At 41.8% G+C, this 13,930-nt stretch overlaps 1 protein-coding gene across 1 annotated transcript in view; it reads right to left on the bottom strand.

Moving 5' to 3' along the window:
• Tm9sf3 (transmembrane 9 superfamily member 3) overlaps positions 1-13,930 on the bottom strand; it is a 72,549-nt gene that overhangs the window by 53,208 nt on the left and 5,411 nt on the right. Inside the window, exon 2 of the mRNA XM_004669917.2 lies at positions 5,058-5,253. Within this exon, the coding sequence (XP_004669974.2) occupies positions 5,058-5,253 (196 nt within the window). The remainder of the gene's footprint in view (positions 1-5,057; positions 5,254-13,930) is intronic.

Here is a 13,930-nt window from a genome sequence, read left to right as displayed (position 1 = left end):
TCTGAATTCCAATTCAACTGTTCCCAATTGATTTGTCCACTTCTCCCCCTTTACTCTGAGATGACTCAACTACCAGCAGTTCCCACATATCTTGTATTCTCTTGCACTATGAACTTTTTGGCTCCTGCTAACTCCAGCTGAAAGTTCATTCTGAAATCTTTTTCACCTTCATACCTTTTCCTCCACAGAGTAATTCCGAATTCCCCACCCCCACGCCTGTAGTCTGCCCCTTTTTTGGCCTCTCAGATTGATCTCCATACCTCCCTTAAGACATAAAAGAATAATCACTCTGCCACAGATCAGCCTTTTCCAGCTCAAAAACCCTTAAGACCCTGAGTGTTATCCATTACGTCCTTTGTACCTCCACCTATGCCTGTTTCAGTACTCTGCACGGAGGAAACTCTACAAAGTTTTAACAAATTTTAGGAGTATAACTTAGCATTTATTTGGCAAAAGAAATCACGAAGCATATTAGAATATGTATATAAATATGCATCTGTCAACCAGGCATGGTGGTACACACCTTTAATACCAGCACTGCCTTTAATCCCAGCACTCAGGAAGCAGCAGGAGGAATGTCTTGAGTTTGAGACTACATAGTGAATTCCAGGTCAGCCTGGACTAGAGTGAGATCCTATGCCAAAAAAACAAAAAATACAAAAGCCAGGCATGGTGGCACACGACATTAATCCCAGCACTTGGAAGGCAGAAGAGGAGCACATTGAGTTCAAGGCCACCCTGCGACCACAAAGTGAATCCCAGGTCAGCCTGGAGTAAGACCCAACCTCAAAAAACAAAAATAAATCAATAAAAATAAATATACATCTGTCTATAAATGGGACATAAGTGAGCACATGTGCAGAAAGAAATGTCAACAAAGCAAATGAAATTTTTTACTTATTAATTTGAGAGAGTGAGAGACAGAGGCAGATAGACAGAGAATGGGCAGGCCAGGGCCTCCAGCCACTGAAAACAAACTCCAGATGCATGTGCCACCCTGTACAACTGGCTGACATGAGTCCTAGAAACAATCTTTTGGCTTTGCAGGCAAACACCTTAACTGCTAAGCCATCTCTCCAGACCCAAATGAAATTATGAGCATAGCCACTCAGAAAGATTAGCAAAGAAATCTTTTCTCTTTTATTTTCGGGGGGGGGGGGGGTGGTTATTGAGAGATGGCTTAGCGGTTAAAGTGTTTGCCTGAAAAGCCTAAGAACCCATGTTCAACTTTCCAGATCCCACATGGGCCAGACACACAAGGTGATGCAAGAGCAAGGTCGCACGTGCCCACTAAGTGGCCCATGTGTCTGGCATTCAACTGCAGTGGCTGAAGGCTCTGGCCACTCTCTCTGGCGGCTCATTCACGCGTTCTCTCTCTCTCATAAAAAAAAAAAATAGATAAACTTTAAAATGAAATCTTTTTTAATATTTTATTTATTTATTGTGGGAGAAGAGAGAGAATGGGTAGCTAAGGCCTCTAGCCACTGCAAATGAATTCCAGATTGTGGCCTTGTGCATCTGATTTAAGTAGGTACTAGGGAATCAAACATGGGTCCTTATGCCTTACATGCAAGCACCTTAATGACTAAGCCATCTCTGCAGCCCTAGCAAAGAAATCTTAAAGAGCATCTTCCTCTGATGTAAAATCTAGAAATGAAATGTGCCTATGGGGACAATTTGTCTGGAGAGATGGCTTAGTGGTTAAGGCACTTGCCTGAAAAGCATAATAGACCAAGTTTCAATTCTCCAGAACCCATGTGAGCCAGATGCACAGGGTGGCACACGGAGTTGGTCTCCAGTAGCTAGAAGACCTAGCATAACCATTTTCTTTCTCTATGTTTGTGGTGGTTTGATTCAGGTGTCCCCCATAAACTTAGATGTTCTGAATGCTAGGTTCCCAGCTGATGGATATTTAGGGATTAATGCCTCCTAGAGGGAGTGTATTGTTGGGTATTAAAGCCAGTTTCCCCATGCCAGTGTTTGGCACACCCTCCTGTTGCTATGGTCCATCTTATGTTGGCCAGGGGGTGATGTCCACCCTCTGCTCATGCCATCATTTTCCCCTGCCATCGTGAAGCTTCCCCTCGAGCCTGTAAGCCAAAATAAACCTCTTTTTCCCAGAAGCTACTCTTGGTTGGGTGATTTCTACCAGCAATACGAACCGGACTGCAACAATGTGTAATAAATAAATTTAAAATAAAAATATTTTTTTTAAAAAAGGACAATCTACTATGACAGCCTGCAAAATGTTTTTTTTTTTTGTTTTTTGTTGTTGTTGTTTTACGAGGAAGGGTCTCACTCTAGCCCAGGCTAACCTGAAATTTACTATGAGGTCTTAGGGCGACCTTGAACTCATGGTTATGTCCCTACCTCTGCCTCTCGAGTGCTGGGATTAAAAGTGTATGCCACCATGCCTGGCTAAAGAGTCATGTATTTTAGAAGTTTTATTTATTTATTTGAGAGAGTCAGAGAGACAGACAGAGAGAAAATGGGTGTACCAGGGCCTCCATCCAATGCAAATGAACTCCAGACACATGCACCATCTTGTGCATCTGGCTTACATGGGTCCTGGGGAATCAAACTTGGGTCCTTTGGCTTTGCAGGCAAATGCCTTAACCACTAAACCATCCCTCCAGCCCTAAAGAGTCATATTTTAATGAAATTCATCTTTAAGGCAAAGAGGTAAACACACACCACAAATAACTGAAAAGCCTAGTTACCCACACCACACAGCACTTCCCTCAGGGCTAACTTTGAAGATAACTAATGCAATGTGGACAAATATGCCAAATCATTGACAGCATTTTATAGGCATTAAAGCCAGGGCTGGAGAAATGGCTTAACGGTTAAGGCACTTGCCTGGAAAACCTAAGGATCCAGGTTCGATTCCCCAGCACCCACATAAGCCAGATGCAAAAGATGGTGTATGCATCTAGAGTTTGTTTGCTGTGGCTAGAGGCCCTGAAGTACCCATTCTCTCACTCTCCCCATCTGCCTTTCTTTCTGTCTCTCTCTTTCAAATAAATAAATAAAAATAAAAAAGAATGAAAGACAATCCAATTACCATAAATCACTCACTCAAAATAATAATAGGGCATATTTTTCTGAGCTTAAACACAAACCCATGAATTCTGAAAAAGATTTTTACCAATGCTGAAATTCTTAAAGGGGAATTAAAGCAAAGCTGGAAAGTAGTAAATGCTCATACTTCATTTCTCAAACAAATAAATAAAAATAAACAACAAAAATAACATTACTTTATAATATCTAATTTTACAGTTTTTTCAAAGTACTAAGAATGTAAGAAGACAGTTACTATTATATTGCACACAGACAATAAAGTGCAACTGGAATAAATAATTTTAGTAAAATCAATACAGTGAAAACAATGAAATTAAAATTGAAAGTTCCTAATTATAAACTCCATATTCCATTCAAAATGCAAAATGTCAGGCTGGAGAGATGGCTTAGCAGTTAAGGCACTTACCTGCAAAGACAAAGGACCTCGGTTCGACTCCCCAGGACCCACTAAGCCAGATGCACAAGGGAGTGCACACATCTGGAGTCTGTTTGCAGAGACTGAAGGCCCTGGCATGCCCATTCTCTCTCTCTCTCTCTCTCTCTCTATTTCTGTATCTCTCTCTCTCTCTCAAATAAATAAAAATAAAATATTTATTAAAAAAGCAAAATGTTTAATCAAAAATCTTATAAAAATTCAATTTCCTGGGCTGGAGAGATGGCGTAGCGGTTAAGTGCTTGCCTGTGAAGCCTAAGGACCCTGGTTCGAGGCTCGGTTCCCCAGGTCCCACGTTACCCAGATGCACAAGGGGGCGTACGCGTCTGGAGTTCGTTTGCAGAGGCTGGAAGCCCTGGCACGCCCATTCTCTCTCTCCCCCTCTACCTGTCTTTCTCTCTGTGTCTGTTGCTCTCAAATAAATAAATAAATAATTTAAAAAAAAATTCAATTTCCTGGATGAGATTTAGCTCATGGTGCTAAAAATGTCTGTGCTAGAAATACATTACAAAATTGCACACAGAAGCCAGGCGTGGTGGTGCACACCTTTAATCCCAGCACTTAGGAGGAAGAGGTAGGTGGATTGCCATGAATTTGAGGCCACCTTGAGACTCCATAGTGAATTCCAGGTCAGCCTGGACTAGATTGAAACCCTACCTTGAAAAAAAAAAATGCACACAGACAGCTGAGCAAGGTGGCTCATGCCTTTAATCCCAGCACTTGGGAGGCAGAGGTAGGAGAACTGCCGTAAGGTCAAGGCCACCCTGAGATTATACTGTGAATTCCAGGTCAGCCTGGGCTAGAGCAAAACCCTACCTCAAAAAAACTTTAAAAGAGAGAGAGAGAGAAAGCCGGGCGTGGTGGTGCACACCTTTAATCCCAGCACTTAGGAGGAAGAGGTAGGTGGATTGCCATGAATTTGAGGCCACCTTGAGACTCCATAGTGAATTCCAGGTCAGCCTGGACTAGATTGAAACCCTACCTTGAAAAAAAAAAAATGCACACAGACAGCTGAGCAAGGTGGCTCATGCCTTTAATCCCAGCACTTGGGAGGCAGAGGTAGGAGAACTGCCGTAAGGTCAAGGCCACCCTGAGATTATACTGTGAATTCCAGGTCAGCCTGGGCTAGAGCAAAACCCTACCTCAAAAAAACTTTAAAAGAGAGAGAGAGAGAAAGCCGGGCGTGGTGGCGCACACCTTTAATCCCAGCACTCGGGAGGCAGAGGTATGAGGATCGCCATGAGTTCAAGGCCACCCTGAGACTACAGAGTTAATTCCAGGTCAGCCTGGACCAGAGTGAGACCCTACCTCGAAAAAAAAAAAAAAAAAAAAGAGAGAGAGAGATTGCACACAGAAGGAAAAAGGACAAATACATGAAAAGGGCCAATAAAGACAACTACTCCAGTAAGTACAGAGGACTTCCCCAAGTTTACGTGCTTAACTAAAATTTAAGTATCCTGTAGTGTTGAGAAGGTAAGTAAAAAAGTTACGACTCAGGCCTGTAGCCTAACTCATACTAAAGGGACTAATAAAGTTGATTTACCTTTAAATTTAATGTCCAGGCCACTAAATTCCAATTCAACTCCTTGAAGTGCTTCTCCCAGAGTTTCATGGTAATGACTGATACTTTTCTTTGATCCCACACAGAATGGAAGTGAAAAGTATTTATATGTTTCTTGGCGATTATGGTAGGGCCCAACAGTATTCATCCATAAGACAACTTCTTCTTTATCTTGATACTGAAACAAGAACAAAAAAGAATCATGTACTTTAATAAACCTAAGTAAATCTGAGAATATTTATTATATGTTCTAAACAAAAATGTATTACCTTTGAAAGTCCCCACTTTCAAAGTCATCGTATGAATCTTAAAAGTCTATCTTCTGATTGTGTTCTTGGGATCCACCCCTTCCAAACTTTGTTTTATAGAAAGTACTGTTTAAACATGCTTATACTACTGAATACTGGTAAACCTAGAACTGTTCTGCTACAGCAGGTGAAGCTGCACAGGGTGGAGGAAGCAAATAGACAGCTTATCCAAAAACCTCATGTTCACCAGTCCTTCCTCTCAAAAAAAAGCTAATGCTGCCAGAGCACATAAATACAATCCTCTCTTCTTGTCCTTCTCACAGCCATGGTCAAAGTAGTGGAGAGAAAAGAAATGAAATGACCAAAAAAAAAAAAAAAAAAGACGACGACGACGCAAGACAGGTTGTGTATGAACACAAGCCAACGTTTAGCCTGAAAGACATGTCGTGGCTGCATAGTTCCTTAAATAATTAAACTCGTACCCATCAGTGAATACTATACATAACCAAATAAGGACTTTGGTCCAATATCTTCCAATAACTAGCTTCACATTTTCACATCCCAGCTGTGGGATCTGCAAAGACTTCTAAGATCTCCACAAGTTTCAAATCTGCATATTTGCTGAATATTAACTGAAGACACTATCACATTTAAGTCAACTAACAGGGCAAAAGTTGAGCCATTAATTATCTACTGAGGGCCCAGCATGTGCCAAGAACTATATTAATACCTGAGGATTATGCACTGAGCAGGACATACTCCCTACCCTACCGGTGTCTGAAGAGAAAGAAGGAAGCCACCCAGCTAGCCCACCATAAAATCTGATCTCCAACCTCCCCAAAAAACTAATCAATAAGCATTTTCAACAAAAGTCCATGTTTACAACTAAATGCACCTTGCCCAAATCTTCTCTCTTCAATTTTGTTTTCCTAATGGTACTATCATTCTCTTGGACATGGAAAACTAAATTCATGACCTTCTATTTTCCAGAGAACCAAAACATACTAAGTTATCTGCTGTGACCCACATCACCACTGCCACCCTAAAACCTAATAAATGAGTTACTGATCACATATGATATCTTACAGTCATCAAGGAAACAACAAATTGTCTTCCTTTTTGAACACACAGGGGACACTTAGCAAGCCCTGTTAGATATTAAAGGCATAAAGGCAAATAAAATACTCTCTTTCATTTAAGTTCAAAATCCAGTTAGAACCAGAAGTAACTGATAACAATAGAGAAAAAAAGGTGTTATGATTACAGCTTCAGCTATTGTAGCGCCAACAAAGGAATGATTAATTTTACTATGGCAGAGAACGGTCAGGGTGAAAACAATATAGAGAATCATAAGCTGCTTCAAGTGAGTGCAGAAAAACAGCTGTAGATAATCTTCAGGTATGAAGTAATGAATCAAAGGTCTGGATGTTAATATATCCATACATCTACATTCATAACTATTCTTTATTTCTTTAATATTTTATTTATTTGAGAAAGAGAGAGAGAGAGGCATGCCAGGGCCTCTAACCACTGCAAACAAACTCCAGATGCATGTGCTACCTTGTGTATATGGCTTACATGGGTACTGGAGTATCAAACCTGGGTCCTTAGGCTTCACAGGCAAGTACCTTAACCACTAAGCCATCTCTCCAGCCCCATAACTATTTTTATTTGAGGGGGAGGGTTGATAAATTTAAGTAACCATTCCCCTACCCAATGTTCATGGTCAGAGTCTATGTACTCCTTTCTTTTGTTATCTCTCCTGATATATATGTGGCTGGGCGTGATAGTACATGCCTTCAATCCCAGCACTTGGAATGCACAGGTAGGCCAGCCTGAGACTACATAGTGAATTCCAGGTCAGCCTGGGCCAGAGTGAGATCCTACCTCAAAATAAAGAAAAAGAAAAAAAACAAAATAGTGCTCTGAAACAACCACTACCCTCTGCTATGATAGAGTTATCTGAATTGAAAGCTGTCCACCAAGGCAAAACTATTCTCTGCAGGAACAGCACAACAGTATTTCCTGAGATGGGGAAACACCGAAAAAGTGATGAAATGTAAAGTTTAAGGCAACTTAGTAAAAGAAGCTTCAAGTATGGACACTGACAATATTAGTACTTACTTAGAGATAAAGTAGTGGGAGCAACACTTGAGATTGGAACACTGCAAGAGAGCACCCATTAATATGAAATGTTCTGACAAAGTCATATAGATAGTATATAATTCTAAGAAATATTTTTCTGTAAATCCCAATATATATAATTCATTCAAAATAAAATAAATAAGGCTGAAGATATGGCTTACTGGTTAAGGAGCTTGCCTGTGAAGCCTAAGGACCCAGGTTTGATTCCCCAGGACCCAGGTAAGCCAGATGCACAAGGTAGCACATGCACCTGGAGCTTGTCTGCAGCCACTAGACGCCTTGGCATGCCCATTCTCTCTCCCCCCCCCCCTGCTTGCAAATTAATAAATAACTTTAAAAATTAATAAATAAATTGAATATAACAACTTCTTTAAAGTCAAGCATTCATTATACTTTATACAAACTGAGACAATATAAGGGTTACAGTGGTTTGTTAAAACACATATTCTGAAGCCAGGGGTGGTGATGCACATCTTTAGTCTCAGCACTCAGGAAGCTGAGGTAAGAGGATCTCCTCAGTTAAGACCAGCCTGGAGTTATACAGTGAGTTCAGGGTCAGCGTGGGTTGGACAGAATGAGATCCTAGCACAAAACAAACAAACAAACAAACAAAAACCCCACATATTCTAAAGTTAGTTATGTTAAACATCTCATGAAACTTTAGTAGGCTGGTGGAGCTGTGATAACATAAGAACTCAACAAAAATTTATATTATTCTGTGGTTTAAGCTTCATTCTGGTAGGAGGGCTGAAATAATAATTAAGAATACACATTCAAGAGTTGAGCATGATGGGCTGAAGAGATGGCTTAGCGGTTAAGCACTTGCCTGTGAAGCCTAAGGACCCCGGTTCGAGGCTCGGATCCCCAGGTCCCACGTTAGCCAGATGCACAAGAGGGCGCACACATCTGGAGTTCGTTTGCAGAGGCTGGAAGCCCTGGCGCGCCCATTCTCTCTCTCTCCCTCTATCTGTCTTTCTCTTTGTGTCTGTCGCTCTCAAATAAATAAATAAAAAATTTAAAAAAAAGAGTTGAGCATGAATATTAAGGCAAAAATAATACCTCATTTCTATAATGGGCCTCTATTTATTTATTTGAGAGAGAGAGAGAAAGAGCAGAGAGAGGGAGAGAGAATGGGCGCAGCAGGGCCTCCTGCCACTGCAAACGAACTCCAGACACATGCACCTCCTTATGCATCTGGTTTACATAGATCCTGGGGGATCCAACCATGGTCCTTTGGCTTTGCAGGCAAACGCCTCAACAGCTAAGCCATCTCTCCAGCCCTGGACCTCCTTTTTTATGCTGACTCTGGTCAAATACAATGAACTGAAAATTTCTGCTTTTCATCTCAGACCTTAATTGTCCCTGAGAATAAGTGTTCCCAAGCAAAGGTCAAGAATTCACTCCCACTAAGCATGGACGCTCACTCTTGTAATCCCAACTCTCAGGAGCTGTGGCAGGAGGATTATGAGTTTGAAGTCAGCCTAGGCTACATAGTAAAGCCCTGTCTCAAAAAAAAAAAAAGAAAAGAAAAAAGAAAGAAAGAAAGAAAAAGAAAAGAAAAGAAAAAGAAAAAGGAGCTCTGTCTTAAGACAGAAAGAATGTTTAAAATATTTTGGAAGCCTGAAAGTACCAAAAGAAAGATTTCAGAGAACTCGTTTCTCCCCTGAGGCTACAGACAGATCTCCTGAGCTCCCTGGACCAGTGAGAAGGAAGTGCCAGGCAGGGATTTTCCCCCTACTAATCTACCTCTTAGGAACTTGTGGTCAAAAGGCTACTCTAATTCCCTTCCAAATAAAATTCTAGGAAATTCTATCAAACACACTTTAAATTGGAGCTAGCCAATGATACTAAGAAAGACACTTTATAACTTACTTCTATCTAGGGGAAGGGGGAGCTCTTAAGGAAACACAGCAGTGGATCAGGGGACCTCAGGCATGACCTGAGCATGACAGTAATTCATCCCGTCCGAAGCCTCCGGGGGAGGTGCACATGAAACCTGCACTCTTCAACTATTCTCGCTCCAGCCTTCAGAACAGTTTGACCTACCTACTGTAAGAGCTCTCCAGTTCAGCCAACATGGCTGCAGCTACCTTTCCTTTTATGCTTTATCTTGCTCCTTTCTTGTTTCTGTGGTCAATTCCCCCCTTTTCTCTACTTGGTCAAACTCTACTTAGCCTTTAGAACTGCTATATCTTCTTTTCTCAAATCCTCAAGTCCTAACTGAACGACCTCACCAGCTTTGGTAATAACACCTTACTAGCTGCCACTAAACAAGTACATAGAAGGAGCTAGGTTAGATATGGTTCTAAGGTCTTTCTGTGAACATTTCTGTAGTCTCCTCAAAATGCTGTGAGTGTCCTCCTGCTTTCCCCATCTTACAAATTTAAAACAAACAAAAAACAGAGATACAGCTGGAGAGATGGCTTAGCAATAAAGGTGCTTGCCTGCAAAGCCTAAGGAACTAGGTTCAACTCTCCAGGTCCCATGTAAGCCAGATGCACAAGGTCACACATGCACACAAGGTGGTGCACGCGTCTGGAGCTCAAATGCAGTGGCTGGTGGCCCTGGTGCGCCAATTCTCTCACTCTCTCTCTCATTAAAAAAAGAGAGATAATGGTGGTGGTTTGATTCAGGTGTCCCCCATAAACTTAAATGGTCTGGGCATTAGGTTCCCCAGCTGATGGCAATTGGCAATTAAAGCCTCCTGGAGGCGAGGCTGTGTATTGTTGGGGGTGGGCTTATCGGTGGTATAGCCAGTTTCCCCATGCCAGTGTTTGGCACACGCTCCTGTTCCTGTCGTCCATCTTATGTGGGCCAGAGGGTGATATCCAGCATCATCATATCATGCCATCGTTTATCTTGCCAACATGGAGCTTCCCCCCTCAAGCCTGTGAGCCAAAATAAACCTCTTTTTCCCACAAGCTGCTCTTGGTTGGGTGATTTCTACCAGCAATGCAAACCTGACTGCAACACTAATTTATCCAAGACGAGCATGATGGCACTCATCTGTAATCCCAGAACTTGGGAGGCTGAGGTAGAAGGAAGGTACGTGTAAAGCCACCTTGGGGGACTGGAGAAATGGCTCAGCAGTTAAGGTGCTTGCCTGAAAACCTAACGACCTGGGTTCGATTCCCAGTACCCATGTAAAGCCAGATGCACAAAGAGGCACACATCTGGAGTTTATTTACAGTGGCTGGAGGTCCAGGCCAACCTGGGTTACCTTGCAAGAACTTGTCAATATAATAAATAACATAACAATCTAAGATTATAACGTTATTAATCTCAACTTTGCAGTTTTAAAACTTGCACTAACTCCTAGTCCATTTCATTAACCAAAGAGTAAAAGCTAAATCAAGGAAATACAAAAAAAGCACAGCTGTACCTAACAACTAAAGCATTCAGCATGGACGCATTCCATTTGAGCCTTCAATCTGCCCTAAAGGAAAAACGTGAGAAGCTACTTGCCCTCTAACCTCAAAAGGCAAGACCTTTTCCTCAACAAGTCACCCATGTTTGCCCCACTTATTAAAGGTTCTGTATATGTGCTTGGGGGCGGTAGGCAGCAAAGCCTTCCTCCTGAACAAAAGTGATAAAGTATTTTTTCTCAGGAGAAGCACTGAAAAAGTATTGAACTACTTTGTAAATCTTAATGAAGAAATCAGAAATTATATTGACCACCAAGGTTCAGAAACCCAGAATAAGGACCCAAATTCCATCTTTTATTTGAATGAAAGAAACACACTGACTTCAAAATGCAGTATCAGATAAAGCATAATCCATTCTGAAAAGATTTCAGAAATTATAGTTTCAAAAACCTTCTAATTATTTAAACACACATCAAAATTCTAATACAAGTAAATGAGAAATGTAGTTTTGACTAGTCTCTTGAGATAACTATTCTGTCCTAAAATAGCTTTATGCATAAACTTTCAATCTATCATTGAATGCAGCCAAAAATAGGACAACAAATTATGTTTTTTTTTTAAAAAAAAACTATGTCCATATTATCGTGCTCAAAGTGATCATGCTGAGGAAATAGAACCCATACAAATCCAAGAATCTAGCTCAAAACAGGAAAATGCTCTACAATTCTTCTACCCTTGATTGTGAAGTTTTGTTTTATTTTGTTGGGTGTTTTGTTGTTGTTGTTTTGGTTTGGTTTTTTGGTTGTTGCTTTGTTTATTAGTAGGAAATCAGCTGTACAAGACAGGAAAAGAATGGATGAGGTAGGGAGCAGAAAGCTCCAATTCTTTCTGTTGCCTGGGGCCAGTCAACTGAGGATCCAGATTCTGTTGGCAAATCTTCCAGTATGTTTCAACCACTCCTGAACTTCCAAGTGACAAAGAGGATGGGCCACAGGACTGCCATTTGCCAAAGTACAGCAAATCATTCAGCTTTACAATACCAACGGCTTATGAGAGAAGCAGAATAAGAAATGCTAGGCACAGACGGGTCCTTCCAACATTAGGAGTTCTCAGATTACAACTACAATGCACGAGAAAAACGCAGTCCCAGGCAGTGAACTAAACCACAACAGGTATGCTCAAGACTAGGACCTTAAATGAACACTGGGTCTAGGTTTGTTCACTGTGCTTTAAGCAGTTTCATGCTGCATATCCTTGTCCCTTATTCAAGTCACTCGACAAGCAATGATCAAGTACCCTTGGGGCTAAGCACAGCGCTTCAGATATATAAGAGATTGGAGGAGGGGACTGGACACACGGCACAACTATGTGATCATGATGCTGAAGAAAAAGAATCCATAAAAATCCAGTTCAGGGCTGGACAGATGGCTTAGCGGTTAACCCTGCAAAGCCTAAGTACCCAGGTTCCACTCTCCAGATCCCACGTAAGCCAAACACACAAGGTGATGCAAGCATGCAAGGGTGCGTATGTGCACAAAGTGGCCCACCCATCTAGAGTTCAACTGAAGTGGCTAGAGGCTCTGGCATGCCAATTCTCTTTCTCTCTCATGAAGAAAAGGGGGGGTTGTATATATGTAACTACAATGAGTGAGATGGGGAGGTAATATGATGGAGAATGGAATTTCAGAGGGGAATGTGCTGGGGGGGGAGGGTATTACCATGGGATATTTTTTATAATCATGGAAAATGTTAATAAAAATTGTTAAAAAAAAAAAAGAGTTGGGCATGGTGGCACACGCGCCTTTAATCCCAGCACTCGGGAGGCAGAGGTAGGAGGATGGCCATGAGTTCAAGGCCACTCTGAGACTACATAGTGAATTCCAGGTCAGCCTGGACCAGAGGGAGACCCTACCTCGAAAACCCCCCCATAAAAAGGGGGGGCTGGAGAGATGGCTTGGCAGTTAAGAGGCTTGCCTGTGAAGCTTAAGAAGTCATGTTCAAATCTTCAGGTCCTGCATGAGCCAGATGCACAGTGACACAAGCGCACAGTGACACACATGCGTACAAGGGGATGTACACAACTGGAGTTCATTTGCAGTAGCTGAAGGCCCTGGTGCACCCACTTTCTCTATGCCTCTCTCTCAAATTAAAAACAAAAGCCAGTCTGTTGGGCTTGCCTCAAAAAAAAAACAACCCAATTCAAAACATAAAATGATCTAAAATTCCTCTCGCCTTTTTAAAAAAATCATTATTTGAGAGAAGAGTGAGTGAGAGTTTACAGGCCTCCTCAAATGAGCTACAGACATATGCACCACTTTCTGCATCTGGCTTTATGTGAGTACTTGGGGAATTGAACTCAAGCCAGCAGGCTTTGCAAACAATCATCTATCCAGCCCCCTTTACTCGTTAATGATGCTGATACCTTTACACATTAATGGTCAGAAATTAACTATGTACAACAGGTTTAAAAATGGAAGAGGTAGAAGATCCAATTTCTCTGTAGCGTTAGGCTCCAAGTGTCACTAAGAAATGAGTGTGGGACTAAACAACCTTAAGTCTTTGCAGTTCTAAAACTTTGATTCTCAATTTGAAGTCATTTTTAATGGAGTTTTTTGGTGGTTAGTCTGTTGTCAACTCGACAGTACTTAGAATAACCACGGAAACAAATTTCTTGGCTTGTCTATTATGGATTTGCTAGACTAGGTAAGGTGGTCAAATCCACTTAAACGTGGGCAGTGCCATTCCAGGGGCTGGGGGTCCTGGACTGTGTAAAAAGGAGAAAGCTGAGCTGGGCGTGGTTGCGCACGCCTTTAATCCCAGCACTTGGGAGGCAGAGGTAGGAGGATCACTGTGAGTTCAAGGCCACCCTGAGAGGACATAGTGAATTCCAGGTCAGCATGGGCTGGAGTGAGACTCCACCTCGAAAAACCAAGGGAGAAAAGAGAGAGAGCTAGCTCACTAAGAATAGCATTTATTGTTCTCTGCTTCTTCGGTGTGGAATGTGACCAGCTGCCTCAAGATCTGCCACCCTGCCTTCCCCACTATGATGGACTGTAACCTCATGGACTACACACAGAAATAAACCCTTCCTTCCGGA

Source organism: Jaculus jaculus, chromosome 1, assembly GCF_020740685.1.
Source record: "Jaculus jaculus isolate mJacJac1 chromosome 1, mJacJac1.mat.Y.cur, whole genome shotgun sequence".
Lineage (NCBI taxonomy): Eukaryota > Metazoa > Chordata > Mammalia > Rodentia > Dipodidae > Jaculus > Jaculus jaculus.
This window is presented reverse-complemented; position numbering and strand designations above follow the sequence as displayed.